Here is a 23,901-nt window from a genome sequence, read left to right on the forward strand (position 1 = left end):
CCAATGGCTAAATGTTGAAGCAGAAGAAATTCAGACTGCAAATAAGGCGTCCATTTTTAACAGTGAGGGTAAACAACCTCTGCAACAACTTACCAAGGTTTGTGGTGGATTCTCCATCACTGACAATTCTAAATCAAGACTGGCTGTTATTCTGAAAGCTCTGCTCTAGGAGTTACTGTGTGTGATGGACTGGGAAAGTTCTTAATGTTTTCTCTGAGTACTGTGTTGGTGCCTCAGTGTCCCCATGGCAGTTCTTAAGTATCTGGCAGAGCAAAGGGCCAGTGCACCTAAATGCCTGACACTCTGTCTCCTAGCAACTGATGGCCTGGGCCCCTCCTCTGCAAAGGTGCCAGCTGAAGGTGTTGGAGACAAAGGGATCAGGTGACCTCCTGGCCCAGGAAAGGGGCTGAGCAGAGAGGAGGGGCTGGGAGGGGTGGTTAGTCTGGAGCTGGCTGGGGGCAGACGTGGGAGTCTGGCTCACTGACCCCCAGAATGGACCCAGCCGAGGGGTCCAGTTCGCTGTAACTACAAGCTCTGTTTTAGACCCTGTTCCTGTCATCGAATAAACCTCTGTGTTACTGGCTGGCTGAGAGTCACGTCTGACTGCGAAGTGGGGGTGCAGGACCCTGTGGCTTCCCCAGGACCCCACTGGGGCAGGCTCGCTGTGGGAAGCGCACGGAGGGGCAGAGGATGCTAAATGCTCCAAGGAGAGACCCAGGAGGTGAAGCTGTGTGAGCTTCTTGCCCTGAACAAGTCTGCTCCAAGGGAGAGGAGGCTCCCCAAAGTCCTGACTGGCTTGGTGGGGAGCAGTTCCAGAGCATCGCCCGGTGACTCCGTGACACTGTGGGGCAGGTCTCTGGCCCGGGCTATACAGGAGGTCAGACTAGATGATCACAATGGCCCCTTCTGGCCTTGGAATCTATCGACCACTCAGGGACATAGGCACCCAGCGTAAATTGGAGCAGCCTTCTTGCTATTCTAACTCAGGCTGCAGCCCAATCCAGCACAGAGTCGGCCCAGAATGAGCTGGGGGAGTGCCCTGAGCCTGAGTGGTACTGTGGCGAAAGACTGGGCCCTGTATTTCTGAGTCCCAAATGCTATCCCTGCATCACATGCTCAGCAGCTCCAGAGGTAACCAGCCAAGGAGCGCCACCAGCTGGCTCTGTACTCCTTGGGCATGGATGCACAAAGCCCAAGAGGTTTGGCATTTTGTGCCTGCTTGTGTTCTGCCTTAGAAATACCAGGAATGTCAAGTCTGATCTTCCGCGGTTTTCCTAGGGGACTGCTGGGCGCTCTGAAATGTGCATCGAGAGAGCCAATTTCAACAAAGATGTCCTTTCTCCCAAGTGTTCTTTAGGTAGCAGAGTCTGACTAAAATCCTGTCCCGTCTCTGTTGCTCACTTTCCAGGCTCTGGTGTCGTGCGATGTCCTCATTCCATTAGTTCTCCAAAGACCCTTCCAGGGCAGATGTGCCATGAATAGGGCTAAAAAGGGTTTAATGGAAAGAAATATTACACAGCTGGAAACAGAAGAAATAGTTTGCTGGAATATTAAGCTGGGCCTCTGAAATCCTGGGGTAGGTTTTATTCTGAACCCAGTGATCTATTTCCACTGTTACAAGTGCCTATGTCCTTCCACTGCTGAGAGTCCTAACGAAGAGCTGGCCAGGTGAGTGAGGACTCTGTCAGCAAAGCCAGTGGGTTACAGTTCACACCTCTTCCTCAGAGGCGGAGTCTGTGCCCCCTATTGCAAACTGTACAAGAAAGAATGAGATTGGCTAGGCAGGGTTTTAAGCAGACACTCTTCAATGCGTCCCCTTCCCTCCGTCCCAGTACATACGTGCCAGGCGCTCTCCCTCTTCACTCACAGATCAGCATGCCAGGGATGCCCAGCTAGACTGCAGCTGCCAGGCGGCTGGCTCTCTCAAGGGTGTAGACAGAAAGTGGCCGCATGCGCCAGGTCTGTCCATGCAGAGCTCGCCTGCTTCACAGCTAAACAAAAGAGGACAGCCAAAGCCGCTGAGCATTGCTGGATGTGCTGCAGCACACGGAGATGCCCATGGAGCAAGGGTCTGAACGTACCAGGGACTGGTGCCTTCCCTGTGTCTGAACATTCCAAAAACGTCCTAACTTTCCATTTCTCCTAACGGATCCCAGACGGCCAGAGGCTGCACAGCAGGTGCAGTGGGGGAACCAGCATGCAAAGGGTTAATTAAAACAGACTCAGTTGAGCCTAGGAAACTGGTAAGAGAATCCTCCTTCTTTGCAGCATGTCAGGTAATACGAAGGGCACATGTTTGCACAGAGCCCACCTCAATCCCCCCAGACAAAATCAGTGCCTAGAAATAACCCAAGTGTTTTATCCTATGGGAGTGATGGAAACACGCAGAGGATTGTGCCAGGGACCCTGCTGGGGCGGGGGAGGAAAACGCTGCTGAAAAGAACAAAACCAAAACACTGGCAGCGAAATGAACGACAACAGACACTTGGAAAGGACCGGTTTGCCCAGGCTTTGTGCACCCAGCCCCTGCCTGCCCTGGCCCTGCATCGCTCCCAGAAGCGGCCAGCAAGTCTGGCAGTGGCTCCTGGGGGTGGGGTGCGGCACCACGCGCTGCCTTCACCTGCAGGTACCACCCCTGAAGCTCCCATTGGCCACGGTTCCCCATTCCCAGCCAATGGGAGCTAGGGGGAGCGGTGCCTGCAGGTGAGGGCAGCGCACAGAGCCCTCTGCCCCCTCCCCCCACCAGGGGCCACCGGGACGTGGTGCCGGCTTCTTCTGGGAGCAGCACAGGGCCGGGGCAGGCAGGGAGCCTGCCTTAGCCCCACTGCGCCCTGAGGCCAGCAATCCCGTGGGCCAGACTGAAAGCCCTGATGGGCCGGATCCAGCCTGCAGGCCATAGTTTGCCCTCTCCTGCTATAGAAGATTCTGAAGGACCCCCACAAAACTAACCTCTGTGCCCACTGGCGAACTCTGGGTGTTTAACCCTTTAGGGACTTGCTGGTTGGCTGGTTTGGGGAGGTGAAATGTTGCACCAGGGCATGGAGGGTTTCTGTCTGTAGGGAGGTGGGACTGGACCTGGACCCTTGGAAGGAAGCAGTTTAAATCCCACCTGCCTCCCCTGGTTTGAAACAGCGATGCTACCAAACAGGCAGCCCTGGATAGCTCAGGCAGGGGGAAGGGAGTTGGCCATGGCTTCATTGGCTCTTTTAATTCAACTTTCTGGGGTCCCGACCTGGAAGCTATTTCACCTCAAATGTGGGGTGGCCAGACTTGCAGACATCCCATTCCAGCCAGTGTAACCATGGAAGGTGACTTGCTGCTGTAATTTTGAATGTGAAGCCTGGGCCAGTCTAGTCTCATGCTTCAGGGCACTGTTGATTGCTGGGTGGTGGAACAGGAATAATCCCACCCTACCATTGCCCCCTCTCCACCCCCATTTACAGCAACGCACAATTGGCCAGGTGTGTGGTGAGGTTATTTTGCCTTCCTTCCAAGTGTTACTATTAGTTTAGAGCTCCCATCAGGTTGCTAGGCTCCTCCGAGAACAGCACTGTCCTGAACAGCCTAGACGACGGGCTCAGCAGCTGAATGAGGATGTAACACACCAGGAAAGGGCCAGCTCACACAGTTACTCAGGTCAGGTGGACGTGCCTTTGGATGGCTCGTGTTTATTGTTACTGAAGGACAAATGTGCCCCTTTAACCAGGCAGGGCTGCAGAAGTGTGTGAGTTATTAGCTCTCCTTTGGCATCCTTCGGTCTTAGAGCACAGCGCCCGTTGCAAAGGAGAGTCATCACCCCCATTTTATAGCCAGAGAAACTAAGGCACAGAGAATGGACACGATTACAGAGAATGGACACTTGAATGCGGCGAGGGTGGTTCCTAACTGCCGAGCCAGAGACAGCTGGGGCGAGAGGATACAGACCGGGCACCACGGATGGCACGCAGATGGCATGGAGATCACCACGCACGGAGAGGGAGGAAGGGAGGAGAGATGGGGAACACAGAAGGAGAGCAGATCAGAGATGGAAGTAGGAGACGAATGGCCCAGAGAAGAAGGACAAGCGGTTAGACTTGGAAGCGACTCATAGTGAGGTTCGGGGCCATGCTCAGAGCTGTTAGAACAGGACCGTTCAGGCAGCGTTTTGGAGGCAAGCCCGGTTGGTTTCAAAAGGACCCAAGCAGAAGAGACTGCAGCAGTTGTGGTGGCAGAGGATTAGGGGGTGGACAACATGCAGGGCAAGAGAAGATCTACACTAGGCGTAGGAGAAAGAAATGGGAGGACGCAGAAGTTACAAGACTGGGTGGAGGAAGGGGAGCAGGTTTGGGAGAAAAGACTGATTTGACCCTATTGAGCTGGAGGGGACAGTGAGCCATCCAGGATGAGACTTACTGGGACCGGGAGTGACAAGAGAGTGAAGTGCAGGAGGTGGGGCTGGGGGGTGATGTGTATCTGAGACTTCACAGGATGGAGGGAACGGCCAAACCCTGAGAGTGGATGGGGTCACTCAAGGACAAGGGGTAGATGGAGAAGAGAGGGATCATGGGAGTTCTTTGAGATGTAACAGTGACATGCTCAGAACTGATGGCAACTCCCTCCTAGACAGAGCACCTGGTTGGTGGGGAAACACTTTCCAGGGGCCATAATACTGGAGCTAGCGGAAGAGTCAATGAAAATCCCCCACTGTGGGACGGCCCTTCAGGAGATACCCCACCTGATGGAGTCAAGCCTGCCCCGTCACGGTCTCCATCCCCGTTGCTGTAGGGTGTGCCAGAACCCAGAGCCAGCCTCACCCCCTCAGCAAGCGCCCAGTCTGGCCAGTGCCGGCGATGTCCGTGTGAGTTCTACTGTATCTGCTGGAGACCTAAATGTTCATACAAACGTAGTGGCTGCTACGCTTTAGTGCCCTTCTCATTCCAAAGAGCTTTACAAACAAAAGCAATGATCCTTGAAGTTTTAGCTTTGGTAGCACTTGGATATCAAGCCATAACAACAGCAACACTGACACTGCCTGAGTAGGATCACTTCACCCACCAGTGACATGCCCCAACCTCTGGGACAGAACAAGGCAGCTGTTTAACAAGAGATCAGAACAGGAAGTGCAAAGTACTATCTCCAGTTCATATTACTGGGGTAATTGCTAAGAAGGCGGAGTGCAGTTACCCAAACTGGAATTGACCAAGGACACTGTGACTAACATCTCAGCCCTCATTAAAGTTCCTCCTATTGCAATGGCCACGTGTGGTCCAGGGTTCATCATTATTTCTATTACAATAGCCCCAAGCAATCCCAGCCAGGCTGTGTTGGATGCTGTACAGGCATAGAGCAAAAGACAGCCCACTGCCCAAAGAGCTTACAGACTTAAAACCTCAGGAGTGATCTAGTCCAACTCCCTGCTCAAAGCAGGACCAATCCCCAGACAGATTTTTGCCCCAGTTCCCTAAGAGGCCCCCTCAAGGACTGAGCTCACAACCCTGAGTTTAGCAGGCCAATGCTCAAACCACTGAGATATCCCTCCCCCCTTGTCTCTTAGACAAGATGTAATAGGTGGGGGAGCAAGCTATAAAGCCCGATATATTCTGCATTGAAGAAACATCAGCTGGTGTCCACTAGGACTCATTCCTCAAAGGGCACAAATCCAAGTGAGCAGCCGAAAGCCAGGGGTGCAGAGGTGGGAAGGCCACACCTCCCTGCAAACGCGTGGGCTAGCTGGAACAACAAGGCCAGGTCTAGCATGCCGTTAAAGTCACAGCCCCACCCTCTTCTTCAGCCGGAAGGGGGCTTGAATTCCAGCCACCGGTGGGAGCCTGAAACTTGATTCCTATTTGCCAGCTAGACTGCATCCTGTAAATCTCCAGGGGGAGACCCATGCGCTGAGTCCAAGCTTCCCTGACTGCATAGGCATCAGGTTAGTCCACAGAGGAACGTCCATTTGGCCAGAGAAATTCCAGGGGTTGGGAGTGCCCGGAGCAGTTGTTATAGGGAGATTTATTCAGGCAATAATGAACAAATTCATGTCCTGAGCTCCCTGACTGTTAACCTGGCCCCACGGTCCTGGTGTTTCAAGCTGGGTGAAATTTTAGGACCAACATTTTTTTGGCCCCAAAATGCAGAGTTGGTGACTCTGAAACATTTCACTAATGCACATCGATTTCGCCAAATGGATTCGGTCAAGCAAATAACAAAAAAAAATCAGAAAATAACTAGCTATTTTGTGTTGACATTTTCAGAAAGAAACATTCTGGCTTTTCACTCTGAAATGCCTGTCCAAATGTCCTTTCATTTTATTTTTAAAAAAACTGTAAAACATAAAAAAAGGCTTGGGGGAAGGGGTAAGCGCGGGGCCTGGGTCGGAGAGTGGGTGGGAAGAGGCAGGATCGGGCGGGGGCTCGGGGGGAAGGGGTCAGGGCCTGGGGCGGAGTAGGGGGTTGAGCACCCCCAGGCCCAGAACGTAAAACTGCCCAGGAACAAAGGTGAAAGTGACCTGCCAGGTGCAATGCGGAATCAGCAGCAGTGAGGGAAGCACATTCCAGTTTGAAATGGATTTGTGCTTTCACAGTCCCGGGCCTGACTAGTCCCCCAGGGCCGGGGTTTGCTTTTTAAATCTCGGTGGGCTAGAGAACGGCGGCGTAGTGACGCGGAGTCCAGCACCTCAGCCCCCTGCACAACGCCTGGCGACAGTGAGGTGCCCCAGAACGGCAGTCACAAATGCCGGCACGTGAGGCGGCTCCTCCCCTAACCTACCAATGGGCGGGACCAAGCTGGGGGGGGTGATAAGCCCCACCCCTCTGGTGGGAAATGCCTCCCTCTGCTTGGGATTCTCAGCTGAAAACTCTCTCTCGGAGTCAGGTACCTACACCGTTTTAACAAGAGCAGGGGGGAGAGGGCGAGGAGCACCACCCTCATGACTTAGCTCAGTAGTCAGAGCAGTCACCTGGACGTGGGTGACCCCTGGTTCAAATCCCACCTCCACCTGAGGGGGAGAAGGGATTTCAGTGGGGATTTGCCACTTCTCCGGGGAGTGCTCTCACCATGGGGCTACGGGAAAATCTGGTGTGGGGCTGCCACAGGCCAAGTCTACACCTAAAACTTAGGTTGACCTAGTGATGTTGTTCAGGGATGTGAAAAATTCACCCCGAGAGACGCAGTTAAGCCAAACTAAGCCCTGGTGTAGATAAGGCTAGGTCAATGGAAGAATTCTTCTTCTGACCTAGCTCGTGCAGGTGGAGTCACTACAATGATGGAAAAACCCCTTCTGTTGCTGTAGCAACCATCTACACTACAGTGCTGCAGCTATACCACTGTAGTGTAGCCATACGCTCACTCTCTGCTGGTGAAGCTGTTTCACTGTGGATAAACAATGAAAGAACCGGAGAGAGACAGAGGGAGAGCACCACCTATACCACCAGCATGCATTAGAATGGCTCTGTAGCCTAGTGGTTAGAGCACTCACATAGGAGTGGGGAGACCAGGATCCTGCTCCAATGACTTTTTAAATTATTCCCCTACAGCTTCAACAAGCAAGACTGAGAAAGCCCCACACCAGAATACACTAGAGCCCCGGGGGTACGGCACTCACCAGAGAGGTGGCAGATCCATCCTCAAGGCCCCTCTCCAGGGCCAGCTCCAGGTTTTTTGCCGCCCCAAGCAGCAGGAGAAAACAAAAACAAAAACAAAAACAAAAAAACCCCACGATCAGCAGCAGCTCCACCGCACCGCACCGCTTTCTTCTTCAGCGGCAGGTCCTTCCCTCCAGGAGGGACCCGGCGCCGAATTGCCGCTGAAGAGCCCGACTTGCCACCCCTTCCCCTTGGCAGCCCCGAGCACCTGAGCACCTGCTTGCTGGGATGGTGCCTGGAGCCGGCCCTGCCTCTCTCCTCCTCAGCTGGAGTACACTGACCACTGGGCTAAATGCTATGAAGATGGTCTGCCTCCTTTTCCCCCCAAGCTTGCCAATAGGGGAAATGGCTGCTACCGAGCACACCTTCTAGGAGCTGCTTTTGCTACTCACAGATCAAGAGGGTGGGGGTACTTGTCCTTCTCCTTGACCGGCAGCACAAAGTAGGGAACCACATGCTCCGTCCCGGTCTTGTCACAGTAATGCTCGCGGTGCCTCTGGGAAAGCTGCAGGACAAGCAAGCTACTCAGAACCCAGGCTTCCATCACAGGGCAGAGCTGCATTAGCTGGCCAGGCAACCGAGGAGTTAAAATACCAAACAGGAAATGCAATGGGAAAAGATAACAGGTCTTCTGCTGCATCCCTCCTTCCTGCTGCCAAGGGACACTGCCTATGCAGGGCCCAGGGCCCAAAAGCCTTATCCACTAGCTGGGATAGATTCCTTAGGGCAGGGTCCTCTCTTCGCAGAGATGTGCAAAGCACAACACGCTCTCCGCTGCTAGAGAAATAATAATAACCATGTTTCTAAAACTCCCCTCTCTAAGGTGCTCTCCGGGCAGCAGAGTAAGTGACAATTGTGATAAATCACATGGGGGCTTGGCTTGGGAATTCATTGATGCAAGCTGTACTTATTCTCCATGCACCGTGATGGCGGCGTGGCTCTGTGCCTTCACTATGGCTGAGAAGTGGGGAGACAACAGTGTTTTGGGTGCAAATCATAAAATGTGCGGCTTGGCCGAGTCAGATGAGAGAGATGCTGCTCTCTTTAGCAAGGGGAACATCTCCAATGTACAGTTAGACGCGCCCAGGCCCCTGCATGCTCCAACAGTCACACACACACATCTGTCCTCCTCTCACACTATTTATTACTGGGATAACATGCTCTAGGCTCCACCTCCCTGTCCAGTTCCCCCTCCTGTTCCAGAGTGAAGATTCAGGGAGACGGACAAAGTTTTGTTGTGCTGAGCAATGGGGCTATACTCCAGCTGTGTCCTATGCTGTAGGGTGACCAGATGTCCCGATTTTATAGGGACAGTCCCGATTTTTGGGTCTTTTTCTTATATAGGCTCCTATTACCCCCACCCCCATCCCGATTTTTCACATTTGCTGTCTGGTTACCCTACCTATGCTGTGAGCTGCGCCAGCTGGGTTACACTCTCATGCCTTCCCCCTTTAGCTGCCACGTTCTCTTAGGCAACTCAGCAAAGCTCGATGACTCCTCAAACAGCTCCCCAGGCAATCCTGCCCACAGCAGCACACGCAGAGATGTCTGCACGGTAACCTTGGGAGGGGAGCCCTGCTCTTCAGCAACCACCCACTGCGTTCCACGCTGACTCCTCCCTCTGCATGCCAGTCACACACATGCAAACCGTTGGAGACGGGACGACCAGCACCTCCCCTAGAACAATGCCAATTGGGTTTTCTGGGGACTGTCTGCCTAGGTTCTTATGGTCAAGAAGCTGCCTTCAGAACCAGTAACAGGGCAGTGAAAAAGACCATCTCAGTGTGGTGGGTGGGTGCCAGAGGCCGAGGGCACTGGCTTTTGGTTGTGACTAATTATATATTGGTGTTGATTGCATTTTGGCTCAGTCCAGGGCATTCCAGAGGCACCTCTCACTGAGGCACATGAGTGCTGCCCAGATGGGGCTCTGATTGCTTTGCACTGACTACTGTGTAGCGCTCAGGTGCTGTGTGTTGGATCAATCCCGCTGTGCCGCTGCGTGCAGGGCATGCCACCCTGAGAAACGCCTTCTCACCTTGTAAAACTCCTTCAGCTCTTCGGAGCGGTTGAAATCCAAGTTGAAGCGGGAATAGGAAGGCGCATGCAGCCACCTGTCCCAGCCCCGCGCCCTGCACCCCAGCACTAAGCCAGGGTCGGGCGAGAAGAGGGTGGGGAACTGGCCGCCTTTGCTGTAGGGGCAGCGGCTGGTCTCCATGGCAGCATTGCGGAAATCCTGGAAGTATTTCAGAGTGGCGTTCCCGTAGGTGTCACCAAAGGAAAACACCGTGTTGGGGACATGCCCACGGTACCTGCAGAGGAGACAGCGAGCCAGTGAGGGACAGGGAAATGCCGGGGGCAGCCCCTGGGGACAGGGCCCTTGTCTCTCCTTCTAAATGCAGCTTGCAGAAGTGAGGGGCTGATGGCTCTGGTTTAAATACCTCAGAGAGGGGCCATGCAGCCCTTCTGCACACACATTCTGCAGCCCCCTGGTCAAAGTCCCACCTTGCTCCTGGCTGATTGAGCCACGTTGGGAGGGAGGGGCTCCTCCCGAGTCCTGGGGGCCAGCAGTTTACACTCTAAAGCTTTTTCTTACCCTGATCTTCACATGCATAACTGAAGATATTATCAGCCATCCATCTGGCCAGCTGCCTGGACTGCCTACCGGTGAGACGCATGGGAGCGGAAGCCAGGAGCTCTGCAGCCCGGGTCTCAGCAGGTCCTCACACTTGCTGTCTAAGCCTGGCCCCACCTCCTTGGGTAGGTCCAACTGGAGACTCCTAGGGCCTGCTTTCCAGAAGTGCTGACGTCAACAGCTGTTACTGGTGCTCAGCATCTCTGGAACTCAGGCCCCTGTTGGACACCTGGAATTAACAGGCACTTGCAATGTTGAACCTTAACCTCCAGTGTTTCAACTTCCCCATCTGCAAAATGGGGCTATGACCAACTAGGGCTGAGGAGGGGATTGGGGGGGTTACTGAGTCTTTGCACAGCCCTCTGAAGAGATGAAGCATAGACGAAAGGCTCTTGTCAATTTAAAGATCATGTTGGCCAGATTATAAATCCCAAGACTGTTATACATTCATGATGTAACAGAATCATGGGCTGTCCCATGGCTAAACACCTCACAGATGCCTCTGTACTGGGCTCTACACTTCCGCAAACATGCAGCTTATAAAACAGACTTTGGCAAGCTGTGATGTGGGATATGAAAGGCATCTAGCAATAGTCAGACTAGAACAGATTGGAGGGTGACGGCAGAGACATCTTTATAATGGCTTTGGTCTTTTCATCGGCACATTTCATATGTGATGTTCCATAGGAGGATAAACTACTATCTAATTGATACTGGCCTTCCTGACCCAGGACATGTGCAGTCCTTCATCTCCCTCATTAATTGCTCTTCCTTGACATCGACAAGAGCTACCCCCCTACAATGAACAAAGGGATCAAACAGACTCCCTGTCAACAATGCCAGGTTCACAACGCACAGGGCTGCATTCAGCCTCAGAACCATTGTGGGTCAGGCGCTTTCAGTGACATGGGGGAGGAGGGACTCCGAATTTCCTACGGGCCAAAGCTCTAATTTTATTTACAATTTTCACACCTCCCTGGTACCGTTCGTGCGAGGATCCCAAAGCACTTGATTAAGCCTCACAACAAATAGGGAAGTGAAACCGAGGCCCAGAGAAGTTAATGGGACTTGGCCAAGACCACTCAGCAGCTGAGTGGTAGAGCAAGGAATGGAGGACTCCAGCATAAGGCTAAGGGGCCAGTGGGCTCGGTCCTGTGGTACAATCCATGGGGAGGGGCTCTCTCGGTGAAAATCTCCATGAGGAATGCCTTGCAGAGTTTTCCCAACAGCATGTCATTGGAGAAGGGCTGGGTTTGCTCTCCACCCTGTGAAAGGATATAGACCCCTCACTTGAAACTAGGTGGGGGTCCCGGGATCCACATGGCTCCCAGAGATCCAAGAGAGGCTCAGGCCATCCCGCTATCCTTGCTCCAGCCCCTGGTGGTCCCATCCCCCAGATTCATCACAGCGCCCCTCAGGTACCACCCAGGTGGGGCTAGATGAACAAGGTAATACAGGGTGTACGTAGGGCCCATTCGCATAACACTCCTACCCTACACCCACATCCTGCTTCATCACCATGGTAAATATGTAAAGCCAGATCCTCAGCTAGTGTAAACTGACATTGCTCCATTCACTTCAGAATCTGGCTCATCAAATAGATAAAGTGGAATTCCTGGTAGCTCCAGCAACATTTGTAGCTGAAAATCTTACTAACAACAAAGAGCGTAAAGAGTAGCTATGAAGTTGTAATGTATCTCCTCTTCTACCCTCCCCAACCCCCAAAAAAGCCATTTATGCCTTCAGTAACTCTGCACAGAATTTATACAAGTTGACATTATTCTCGCTGTGGCTCATTGTAATGATTGCATGGAACCAGCTTTACTGCAATGCTAATACCCTTAGGCTTTCTGATTTCACAGGGGAAAATTTACATTACAGAGAAAGCAAAGTGGGCAAACTTGCAATGGATTCACAGACAGTGTGTTTGATCCCTGGTTTTGATTCTGCACGAGGCTGGATTGAACAGAGCATTTGGCTTTTCTTTTTGACTGTGTTAATTCATAGGGGGATCCAGAGTGAATTTGGCTGCAAGATAAAGATTTTCTGCATATTGCATCTAAAGAGCATTTCGGATGGTGAAAAATTACCCAGTGGCAAGGTTGTAACAATAGGATCTTGCCAAATAAGATGCTGCTTAGAAATCTAGGGATATATGCTTTGTAAACAACTGAAACATCTCAGAGGAGAAGGGAGAAATCTATCCAATAACTACTGTTACAGTGAACAAAAAAAACCAAAAAACAAAAACAAAAAAAACAGATGCAAAGGAACCCAAAGGGTCTAGAGAGGAAACCAATTAAATTCAATGGGAGGTGGGTTTCTAAATCCCATTGGTTCCTGTGAAAATCTCAGCCTGATCGTCTCTGTTACAAGGGACTGATGGGGAGAGAATCAATGTGTATAATTCATGGTAAGTGGGATCCAGACATGGAGTGAGAACAAGATTCATTTTGCTTTAAGATAAACATTTATAATTCAACACATCTAGATTGCTCTGGGATATCTTTCTCCCCGTGTCTCAGTGGTGGAATCCTGAGAGACACTAGCCTGAGACACATCTCCTGAAGACAGTCCTTGGTGTTGCCAAGCTCTTCTGGCTCTCAGCCAGTCCTCATTACACAGACGTACCATAACTGGCAGTTATTGTACACCTAGTATAAAATCATCGTGTGCTGCTTATTTGATGGACAGAATGCTCCAAATTGCTTCCTCTCTCCAGATCCCAGAGCAGTAAAGAATCAGTACCTGTTCCAGCTAGCTCCATTCTATGTGCACTGGGGGGAGGGAGAAAACCCAAACCCTACAACTAACTCTTGTTTTTTTTTAATTTCTTTCTTTTCCTATCAATCCAAATTTCTTGTGCACAAAAAGGCCTAGATTGGCATGGAATATCTAGAGCACCCGCTGGGTTTTCAGACAGTAAGTGCGTTCAGTGCCGGGAGCTTTCCTGTGCTCCTATTTCGAATGAGAAGCAACATCCAGGTCTTGCTCATTCGTGGTCATTAAAGGCCTCAGGACACTTTTCATGAGAGCAGGAGCGTTAATCTCAGGGTCCTTGATAAAAAACAGCTATTTCCAACAATGGGCCAGATTCTGATCACCTGACGAAGTGGGTATTCACCCACGAAAGCTCATGCTCCAATACATCTGTTAGTCTATAAGATGCCACAGGACTCTGCTGCTTTTTCTGATCATCTGATTCATGTTGAGTACGAGACTAATCAGCATGAGCACCTGGTCCATCGTTTCCTCTGTACTCTGGACACTGTATTCCACTGCCTTTTACAGCGTGGAGAACGGTAAATAACAGTGATGCAGCCAGATTTGGGTGCAACACATGGTGCTTGGGACGGGGGGGGGTGGTCTTCTTCTGGCCTCCTACCCCAAAATGTGGCTAGAGCGACTGTGACGGCGTAGGCCAACGCCACATTGGCTAAGAAAATGTTAATGAGCTGCCTGTGGCAGGTGCCGGGCTGGGAGGGAGAGAGCACAGCTCAGCGGAGTGGGAAGGAGGGCGGATCTGGAGCTCGCACTTCCTAAGAGAGAGGCCAGGTTGGGAGCAGGAGCTGCACAGAAGACTGCGGCCTGCCAGATCCTCTATGAGTGTAGGCAGGCCGGAGCTGGGGCCACTGTTCATTTATCACCAGTGACGTACCCTCTGCTGCTGGGTCAGTCTGATGCAGGTGGTGCCCTGTCTGAAACTAGCTCCCACCAGGCACAAACTTGCCTGAGATCAATTGGAGTTAAGGGCCAAATACCTTTAAAAATCTAGCCTAAGAAAAAGAACAGGGAAAGAAAACAGATGAAGATGGGAAGAGCGGTGGTAAAGGGTACAGCACTCTGTGCTGCTCTCCACACATACAGGGAGGAAGAGCACATAACGTATAATGTATCAATACAGAAATATTAATGAGGTGAGACAATCCTCCGCAGTTTTCTTCTACCACACAGTAAAAAAGGTACCTCTGACTCATGCAATCACCTTAAGAAATCAACGACATGGGATTTTAACTTAATTAACTGTTCTGTTCCCTCCCCCGAGGCTCTGGGACTGGCCACTGTCACAGACAGGATACTGGGTTAGGTGGACCGCTGGTCTGACCCTATATGGCCGCTCTTCTAAAAACAGGTTGATCCATTAAATGATCTACAAGGACAGTCTGACCCTACAGAACCCTCAGACTTATTACTGAGACTAGACACCACAAAACTGGTCCTACTATGAAGCCCTAAATTTCAGCTGGAGAAAGCCTGCGAATTGCAAGGACTTTAAAGGACACAGATGAAGCTCACCAGGAATGAAAAGCTTTGGCTGGTTTATGGAACACTGTAGCTGAGAATAAAAAAAACAGGAGGTGCAAAACCATGCATCCTAAAGCAACCATATCTTGGCCTCTTTGTGCACGTGCAGTGTTTTGCAGACTAAGTGCTGTTATCTAGGGGACCGGACCCAAGGCTGGGAGCCAGGAGACCTGGGTTCTAATCACAGCTTAGCCAATGGTTTCCTGAGGCTGATGGTCTCACTTCCGCTCTCTCTATGCCTGAGCTGCCCCATCTGTCAAGGGATGCTAATGATACTTGCTCACATTTGCAAAGCACTTTGAAACCAATGACTGATTGATTTCTATTATGGTAATGCCTAGAGGCCAAACTGAAATTAATGCATGGATGAAATGTGTTATCTAAATGAAAAATGTTATTAATTGTTGAATATCCCTCTAACCTATATGTGCAATGCGGTTAAACTATGGCTGCCAAGTCAACCACACCTGCAATTATTTCCCAACTTTGATTTGATCCAAATCTCAACCTTAATATTTCTGCCTCTTGACTTTCCTTGGGATTGTTTAAGAACTATTTTTGTGAAACCCACTAGCAAGGTGTGGACCTCATTTCCTACTCCCATGCTGACTGGGTCACTTAGAGGATAACAGCCTACTACTGTTAGCTCAAGTCAGAGAGATCTGGGTTGTGGATCTAAAGAGCCAAACACTGCTGATGACTCAGGCGGGAGTCAGTGCGATTCCATGTGATTGGATTACTGTTTATTTGTTTAAGATTAGGAAACTACATCTTAAACTATGTTAATATAACATTAAGGTTGCAAAATCAAGCACTTAGGAGATGCCAGAATTAAGGATGCCTTTCCAACCCTTGTGCATGTGCATTATGATACAATCTTTAATTGCATGATCACATAATATTGCTTCCACAGGACTCCTGCCTCAGAGCACTGGCTGGACCTGCTCAGAGAATAATCAGGGCTGTGCAGTGAAGGAGGCTGTTGTCAATTAGAACCCCTGCCTCACTTCTTGTTGCAGAAGTGGAAAAATGTATAGTGAAGGAGGCCAGGGATTGCAAGAAGAGGAAGTCTGGCCTCGTGGGTAAGGAAGCTGAATGCCACCTTGGCGAACTGGAGTCTATCCTTGCCTGTTCCTAGGTGATGAGGGGCAAATCATTTAACCCCCACCTTTCACAGTTGGGCATTACTTCTGTGTTCCTGCTTGGCTGGGTGTGCACCTTGACTCACTTGGGAGCCGATCTGCAGACGGGCCAAGCACTTGCAGCTGCAACCCACGCTGATTTGGAGCCATGCTTTGAACATAAAAATATCCCAAGTACTACAATTGTTTAGTGCAAGTAATTAGCTCATAATCTGTTCCACCGTGCATTTAGCGGTGATGCTCAGAGAAGAGCTTTGTGACTCAAAAGTTTGTCTCTCTCCCCAACAGAAGTTGGTGCAATAAGAGCTACTCCCTCACCCACCTTGTCTCTCTGACATCCTGGGACCGACACAGCTACATCAACACTGCATACATGAGGGAATCAGTAATTTTGTAGTCAGCGCAGACTTTGGATAGTGCATGTTAAATAAGGCCTGGCACTACACATTGAATGTACAGCATAAAATGAAATACTGAAGAGCGACCCATTCACTGAACAAAGCAGGGGCCTGTGAGGAAAAAGACTATGCAATCATGTAATTAAATACATACAATGCACGTGCACATGGGGAATGAATACAGGTTGCATGGGCAGCCTTCATTGTGGCATTTCCTAACTTTTGAGGGCCTGGCTCTGCAAACGTCACGTTCTTAACATAAGAAAGGCCATATTGGGTCAGACCAAAGGTCCATCTAGCCCAGTGTCCTGTCTACCAACAGTGGCCAATGCCAGGTGCCCCAGAGGGAGTGAACCTAACAGGTAAGGATCAATTGATCTCTCTCCTGCCATCCATCTCCACACTCTGACAAACAGAGGCTAGGGACACCATTCCTTACCCATCCTGGCTAATAGCCATTAATGGACTTAACCTTCATGAATTTATCTAGTTCTTTTTTAAACCCTGTTATAGTCCTAGCCTTCACAACCTCCTCAGGCAAGGAGTTCCACGGGTTGACTGTGCTCTGTGTGAAGAACTTCTCTCTATTTGCTTTAAACCTGCTACCCATTAATTTCATTTGGCGGCCCCTAGTTCTTATATTATGGGAACAAGTAAATAACTTTTCTTTATTCACTTTCTCCATGTTTTGGGATGTAAATAGGATCACAGAAATGGATATTCAGAGAGACAAATAATTAGATCATCTAAACCCTCTCATCTGGATTTACATGTCCCAAGCATCGGGGCTTTCACCACTTCCCTTGGGAAACAATTCTACACGTAATAGGACTGAATTTGCCGACTTCTAGTCCCCCTCCCCCCCAAACACACAATCCTCTTCTGCCACCCTGAACCACCTCTGCCTCCTTGGTGTTTTAGTCTTCAGATACCTGCAGACCATCACATCCCTCTTTAGCTGTCACTTAGCTAAGCTACCCATATGTAGCTCTTTGATCTTTTCTCACAGGCAGCTCTTTCCGACTCAGACTGCTACTTACTACGCCTTTCCCATCCCAGCGATAATAGCTCTGGGAGCAGAGAGAATCTACTGGCCGAGCGCGGCTGACAGAGGTTTGAGGGAGAGAGGAAATACACCAGAACCCTTATTTCCTCTTTCAAGACTAGGCTTAATTATGATCGCGTTTCCCATTATTATACTGGGAAAAAAGCAGCATAAAGCCCTACGTGGTTGTGGAACTGCTTCTAGGTACATCAACATTCAGGGGTTCATCGACAAAAGAAGGGAAACTACTTTGACTCCAGTCTGTTACAATCCATGAACTGCCGCTCTTAAATGTGGCTGGATGTACCAGGTACCTGCTTGTGCTCTGTTAATGCAGAGGTTCCTAAAGAAAATTGGTTCTAAGGTATGGACACAGTGCTGCAGTGACTAATGGGTTAAATCTAAAGACGACAGCTGCCCTCCCTGCTTGTCTATAAAACTTGAGAGACACTACACAGTTACACAAAGGGCCATGGAAAAGCACTTTGTGCCCAGCAATGACCTAATTAAAGCTAATTTTCCAAGCGGCGTAACTGATACATGGTTTGGTGTCTCACTATCCCATTGTTACTCTTCTGGGCTCAGCACGTAGACATGGGGGCCAGAAACCAAAATGGGAATTGTGAGACATTAGAGGAATAGCCATCTCTGTGGTGTTAATGGAGTGGCATCCAGATGCCATGATAATTCTCTGCTAGTGCCCCATTGAGTCTGCCTGGGCAGACTGCACTGTTACATCACAATCCGGCAAGCTGATCCTAGGCACTAGGACAGCAAAATATGAATGGTGGGGAAGGAAGGGACCAAAGGTAGAGAAAGGCCCAACTACCTTGCCTGTCTATTTCACAGAGAGACAGGGTGAGAGAATATGGGACATCATGAGAGGGCAAGCGGAGAGTGGGTGCTGGATCAGTCAGAGATAGAGCAGCTCCCACGTGCCAGATGTCACCAGAGAAGGGACCTACAATACTTTGGTTCTAAGCGCTTCGGGCAAGAATTGAGTCAAACAACCTGCCTGGAAAGCACCTAGAGCACAGCTGTTGCTACACAAACAATAAATAAGGGAAACCAGTTGTTTTGCGGCAGCTGAGAAAGAAATCAGCCCATTTGTCTCTGGCTGTGCAAAAGGGGCCCATGGAAAACCCACCCAATACAAAGCACAGGGACTTTGCTTTTCCAGAGTCCAGATCACAGCCAGAACAGCAGACTGCATCGTTTACGGCTCCCTCTGAAAACCAAGGAGCAAAATGATTTGACCGAGCAACAGGCTCCTCTTGGAAGCAGCGTGCTCTGTGCAGGGAGCACTGCAGACAGCACATTTGTAGCTAATACTGTAACTGCTGTGGAGTCCTGAGCTGTCAGTGCGGAGGAGTACAATACCTGTAGTCTAAAAACAGGGGCCTGGGTGACGAAGAGCACTGGTAATGGGATCGAGATCCTACCACCTCCTAGAAATCCATCCCGAGGGGTAGACCGAAAACAGTTCCCATCTGAGGGCTCTTTGGTGGGCTGCAATCCAGCTCCTGGACATCTTGTCCCCTTCAGAAAAACCCACCACCACAATTAGCATTTGCTGGCACAGTCTCCAGAGAAGCCAATGACTGCGGGTATGTATACACAGCTTGAAAAAACTGCAGCTGGCCCATGCCAACTGATTCGGCTCAGGGGCTGTTTCATTGCTGTGTAGACTTCTTGTCTCAGGCTGGAAGATCTCCCTCCAACAGAGCGCCGGCTACCCAGTCCTCCCAACCACAGAGCGCCGGCTACCCAGTCCTCCCTCCCACCGAGCGCCGGCTACCCAGTCCTCCCTCCCACAGAGCGCCGGCTACCCAGTCCTCCCTCCCACCGAGCGCCGGCTACCCAGACCTCCCTCCCACAGAGCGACGGCTTCCCAGTCCTCCCTCCCACAGAGCGACGGCTACCCAGTCCTCCCTCCCACAGAGCCCCGGCTACCCAGACCTCCCTCTCACAGAGCACCGGCTACCCAGTCCTCCCTCCCACCGAGCGCCGGCTACCCAGTCCTCCCTCCCACCGAGCGCCGGCTACCCAGACCTCCCTCTCACAGAGCGAGGGCTACCCAGTCCTCCCTCCCACAGAGCGCCAGCTACCCGGTCCTCCCTCCCACAGAGCCCCGGCTACCCAGACCTCCCCCTCACAGAGCGAGGGCTACCCAGACCTCCCTCCCACAGAGCGCCGGCTACCCACACCTCCCTCCCACAGAGCCCCGGCTACCAGTTCTCCCTCCCAAAGAGCCCCGGCTACCCGGTCCTCCCTCCTACAGGGCCCCGGCTACCTGGTCCTCCCTCCCACAGAGCACTGGCTACCCAGTTCTCCTGGGTCTGCCTAGCAAGAGCTCACAGCCCCGCCACCCAGAGCGTTGCACCTGCAGCGGAACGAGCCGAGGCTGCGAGGGAGAGGGAACCGCAGGGGAGGGGCTGGGGGCGAGCCTCCTGGGGAAGGAGCCCCAGGGTCAGGCAGGAGGGTCCTGCGGGTCGGTTATGGCCCATGGGCCGTAGTTTGCCCACCTCTGACATAAAGACTGGAACTGTGATAGCCACACCGATAGCAATATTGGGAGCAAATCCCCAGCTTGGAAAAGAGACGACTAAGGGGGGATATGGCAGAGGTCTATACAATCATGACTGGTGTGGAGAGAGTGAATAAGGAAGTGTTATTTACTCCTTCCCGTAACACAAGAACTAGGGGGCACCCAATGAAATCAATAGGCAGCAGGTTTCAAACAAGCGTAAGGAAGTATTTCTTCACACAACGCACAGTCAGCCTGTGGAACTTGTTGACAACGGATGTTGTGAAGGCCAAAAGTATAACTGGCTTCAAAAAATAATTTAGATACGTTCCTGAAGCCTAGGTCCATCAATGGCTATTAGCCAAGCTGGTCAGGGATACAGCCCCTGCTCTGAGTGTACTGAAGCCTCTGACTGCCAGATGCTGGGACTGGATGACAGGGGATCAATTGCTCGATAAAGTGCCCTGTTCTGTTCATTCCCTCTGAAACACCTGGCATCAGCCACTGTCGGAATACAGGATCCTGGGCTACATGGACCATTGGGCTGCCCAGTATGGCGGTTCTGTCCTAGGCAGAACCTGCTTAAATGTATGGAAATTTGCAGATTTGGGTGCACTGAAAATCTCCTTGTTTTGCCTGGAGATGTTGGCAGGTGTGACTATTCCTTCAACAGCACCAGAAGGAAAGAGGGGCTCCGGGATCCTGGCTGCCTTGGCCCCGAATCTCATGGTAAATGCTAGAGTGAGCAGAGCTCCTTAGATCTGAAAGCTGGGCAAGAGGGATTTATTGGGGTGGAGGTGGGGCGACAGCCTCTGCAATTTGCATTATCGATCCAACACAGTCCAGAGCAGGATGGGACCTGAACAGGCTAAGTTTCCATCATAACCCAGGAGAATCTGTTTGCCCTACCCAGGTTTCAATACTGCAAGCACAAAGTAATTGATGAGAGCACATTACAAGGGTCCCCTTTCCTGGACACATCTTTAGTGGGCAGAGGGGTATCTGCATCCCTTGAGTCGCTATTGATTTGAATCCCCTCCCTTTATACCCCCTTCCTCCACCCCATAAATTGCACCTGCCATCTCTGCACCCCTGTAAACAGCAGCCTCCATGCACAACCCTATCTTATGATCTCTACTTATACAACCCCGATCTCCACCTCTATGCGTGATTCAAACCCTCTCCATGCTCCCCTTCCTGTGGGGGTATTGGGTCACCCGTGGGGAGAATGCATAGACTGGCAAGGTGGATTTTCCCACACTCTGGGGTAGTTAGAGGGTGTTCCCCCACAAGATAAGTGTAGGGGACTTGGGAAGAAATTATGTGGGATTCCCATGCCCCAGAGAGGGTGAGTAGGGGATGATAGATGTAGGATGCCTCTAGGGAAGGGGGAGTGGAGGAAGGGATGAGGGAGTGTCTGCAGAATGGGGACACCTACTCCTGGAAAAGGGGGCTATATGGAGTGATAGAAGTAGCATGTGGGGGGTTAGAGATAGGACGTACCCTCAAAAGCAGGGTCCGGAGCTTAATGGGAGGACGTAGGGGACTGTGGAGGGGGTTCTCCTGGGGTTAATATGGGGATTATGGCTGTCCCCAGGAGTTAATGGGGATGTAGGGAGCTATGAGGGTTAGTGAGGTGTGTGTGTAGGGAGCTACGGGGTTTCCAGGGGTTAATGGGGGGTGCAGCAGGGTATGGAGGGTCCCCCTGTGGGTTGATGGGAGGGGGTGCAGGGAGCTATGGGAAAGCCCTGTGGGTTGACGAGGGAGTGCAAGGAGCTATGAAGTCCTGTGAGTTAGTGGGGGGTACAGGGGTACGGGGGTCCCTGGGGGGTTTAATGGGGATAGAGGGGGTTATGGGAAGTGCTGGAGGCTATGGGGCTCCCTGTGAGTTGATGAGGATACAGGGGGCCTGTGGGGGTGATGGGGGGTTATGAGGAGTGCAGGAGGCAATGGGGTGGGCCCAGGGGTTGATAGGTTGTGTGTGTAGTGAGTGACGGGGGTATAAGGGGCAATGGGGAGGTTGAACGGAGGCTCAGATGTTGGTGGGAGTGTAGGGGGGCTATGGGGGTCGAAGGGGACTATTGGGGGTTGGTGAGGGGTAAAGGGGCTGATGGGGGCCCCAGGAGTTGATGGGGATGGAAGGGGGCTATTAGGGATTCTTGCAGGTTGATGGGTCTGTGGGGATACATGGGGGTGTAAGGGGTTATGGGGAGTGCAGGGGATGTTGATATATGGGGGTACAGGGGATATACAGGGTGCAGAGAAGGTTGGGGGAGCTATGGGGAGTGCAGGGGGTTGATGGGGGGTCCCAACGATTGATGGGGGCTATAAGGGGTACAGGAGATTGATGTGGAATGCAGGGGAGGTTGGTGGGGGTAGGAGTTATGGGGGGGAGGGGATTGCTGGGGCACCCAGAAATTGATGGGGGAAAAGGGAATATGGGGTCGGGGGGCTGATGGGAAGTGCAAGAGAGGTTGGTGGGGGTGCAGGAGAGATATGAGGGGATCTCTGTGGGTGTAGAGGTTATGGGGAGTGCAGGGGAGGTTGCTGGGGGTGCAGAGGGTTATGGGGGTGCAGTGGAGCTATGGGGTGCAGGGGATTGATGGGGAGTTCAGGGGAGATTGGTGGGGCTTGGGGGGCTATGGGGGTGCAGGGGATTGATGGGGCGTGCAGGGGAGGTTGGTGGGAAGAAGAGGTTATGGGGGGAAGGGGATTGATGGAGGGCCCAGAAACTGATGAGGGAAGGGGGCTCTGTGGTCGGAGAGCTGATGGGGAGCACAGGGGAGGTTGGTGGGGGGGACTCTGGGGGTGTGAGGGGTTATGGGGTGCAGGGGAGGTTGATGTGGGTCCCAGGGATTGATGGGGCTTGGGGGCTATGGGGTCGGGGGGCTGAGAGGTGGTGCAGGGTGCAGCAGGGCGATAGGGGGTGCAGAGGGTTATGAGTGCAGGGAGTTATGGGGGTGCAGGGGGCTATGGGGGAAGGAGGTTATGGGGGTGCAAGGGGCTATGGTGGGGTGCAGAGGATTGATAGGGGACCCAGGGATTGATGGAGGAAGGGGGCTCAGGGGTCTGGGGGCTGGTGGGGGAACTTTGGGGGTGTGAGGGATTATGGGGGTGCAGGGGAGCTATGGAAGGGGCAGAGAGTTATGGGGGGAAGGGAGCTATGAGATGCAGAGGAGGTTAGTGGGGATGCAGGGGAGCTATGGGGGGTTCAGGGGAGATATGGGGGTGCAGGGGAGGTTGGTGGGGGTGCAGGGGGTTATGGGGGAAGGGACTATGGGGCACAGGGAGGTAGAGGGGAGCTATGAGGGAAGGGGGCTATGGAGGTGCAGGGGGTTATGGGGGGGGCCATGGGGGCACAGGGGAGTTATGGGGGGCAGGGGGCTAGGGGGGTGGAGAGTGTTGGTGAGGGTGCAGGGGGCTATGGGGGTGCAGAGGGTTATGGGGAAGGGGGCTAAGGGGGTGCAGGGGGTGCAGAGGAGGTTGGTGGGGGTGCAGGGGGCTATGGGGGTGCAGAGGGTTATGGGGGAAGGGGGCTATGGGGGCACAGGGGGTACAGGGGAGCTATGGGGGGAAGGGGGCTATGGGGGTGGAGAGGAGGTTGGTGGGGGTGCAGGGGGCTATGGGGGTGCAGAGGAGGTTGGTGGGGGTGCAGGGGGCTATGGGGGTGCAGAGGGTTATGGGGGAAGGAGGCTATGGGGGCGCAGGGGGTACAGGGGAGCTATGGGAGTGTAAGGGGTACAGGGGGTTATGGGGGTTCTCCCCCGTTACCCGGGCATGAGAGCCGGCGGTACGTAGGTGGCGCGGTTCTGGGTAAGGAGGGTCCCGGCGCTGCGGGAGGCCATGGCGCGGCACGGCACGGCACGGCACGGCTTGGCTCGGCTCGGCACGGCGCGGCTCGGTCCAGCCCCTCGCTCGCTCCAGAGCAGCCGCCGAGTGAGGCCGCAGCTGCGCCCGGGCGGGGCCGGGTCACAAACACCGTCACCGGGCAACGGGCCGGGCAAGGCCGCGGGCGGGGCCGCAAGGGGGACGGACACTCTCTCCCCCACCCCCGCAGCCGTCTGCCCCTCCCTAGTGCCCCCCCAGCGCCCCGAGCCATGAGCCGCCCCACCCCGCCCGCAGCACCCCCAGAACCATGAGCCGCACACACCCCCGACATCCACCCCCCCAGCCCCTCTGAGCCATCAGCCCCCCCCAGCCATCAGCCCCTGAGTGCTCCCCCCAGCGCCCCCG

General features: G+C 52.6%; 1 protein-coding gene across 2 annotated transcripts in view; it reads right to left on the minus strand.

Moving 5' to 3' along the window:
• FAM166C (family with sequence similarity 166 member C) overlaps positions 1–23,549 on the minus strand; it is a 31,550-nt gene extending 8,001 nt beyond the window's left edge. Inside the window, exons 1-4 of one of the 2 annotated variants that reach the window (XM_050948960.1) lie at positions 23,440–23,549; positions 9,655–9,928; positions 8,012–8,124; positions 844–1,484 (exon numbers count right to left, since the gene is read on the minus strand). In XM_050948960.1, coding sequence (XP_050804917.1) covers positions 1,439–1,484; positions 8,012–8,124; positions 9,655–9,928; positions 23,440–23,513 — 507 coding nt within the window. In that variant the 5' untranslated portion in view covers positions 23,514–23,549 and the 3' untranslated portion in view covers positions 844–1,438. Of the gene's footprint in view, positions 1–843; positions 1,485–8,011; positions 8,125–9,654; positions 9,929–23,439 lie in introns of those variants that run through there. The other variant, XM_050948959.1, reaches the window with a different exon arrangement.
• Positions 23,550–23,901: the final 352 nt, after the last annotated feature.

Source organism: Gopherus flavomarginatus, chromosome 4, assembly GCF_025201925.1.
Source record: "Gopherus flavomarginatus isolate rGopFla2 chromosome 4, rGopFla2.mat.asm, whole genome shotgun sequence".
Classification (NCBI taxonomy): domain Eukaryota; kingdom Metazoa; phylum Chordata; order Testudines; family Testudinidae; genus Gopherus; species Gopherus flavomarginatus.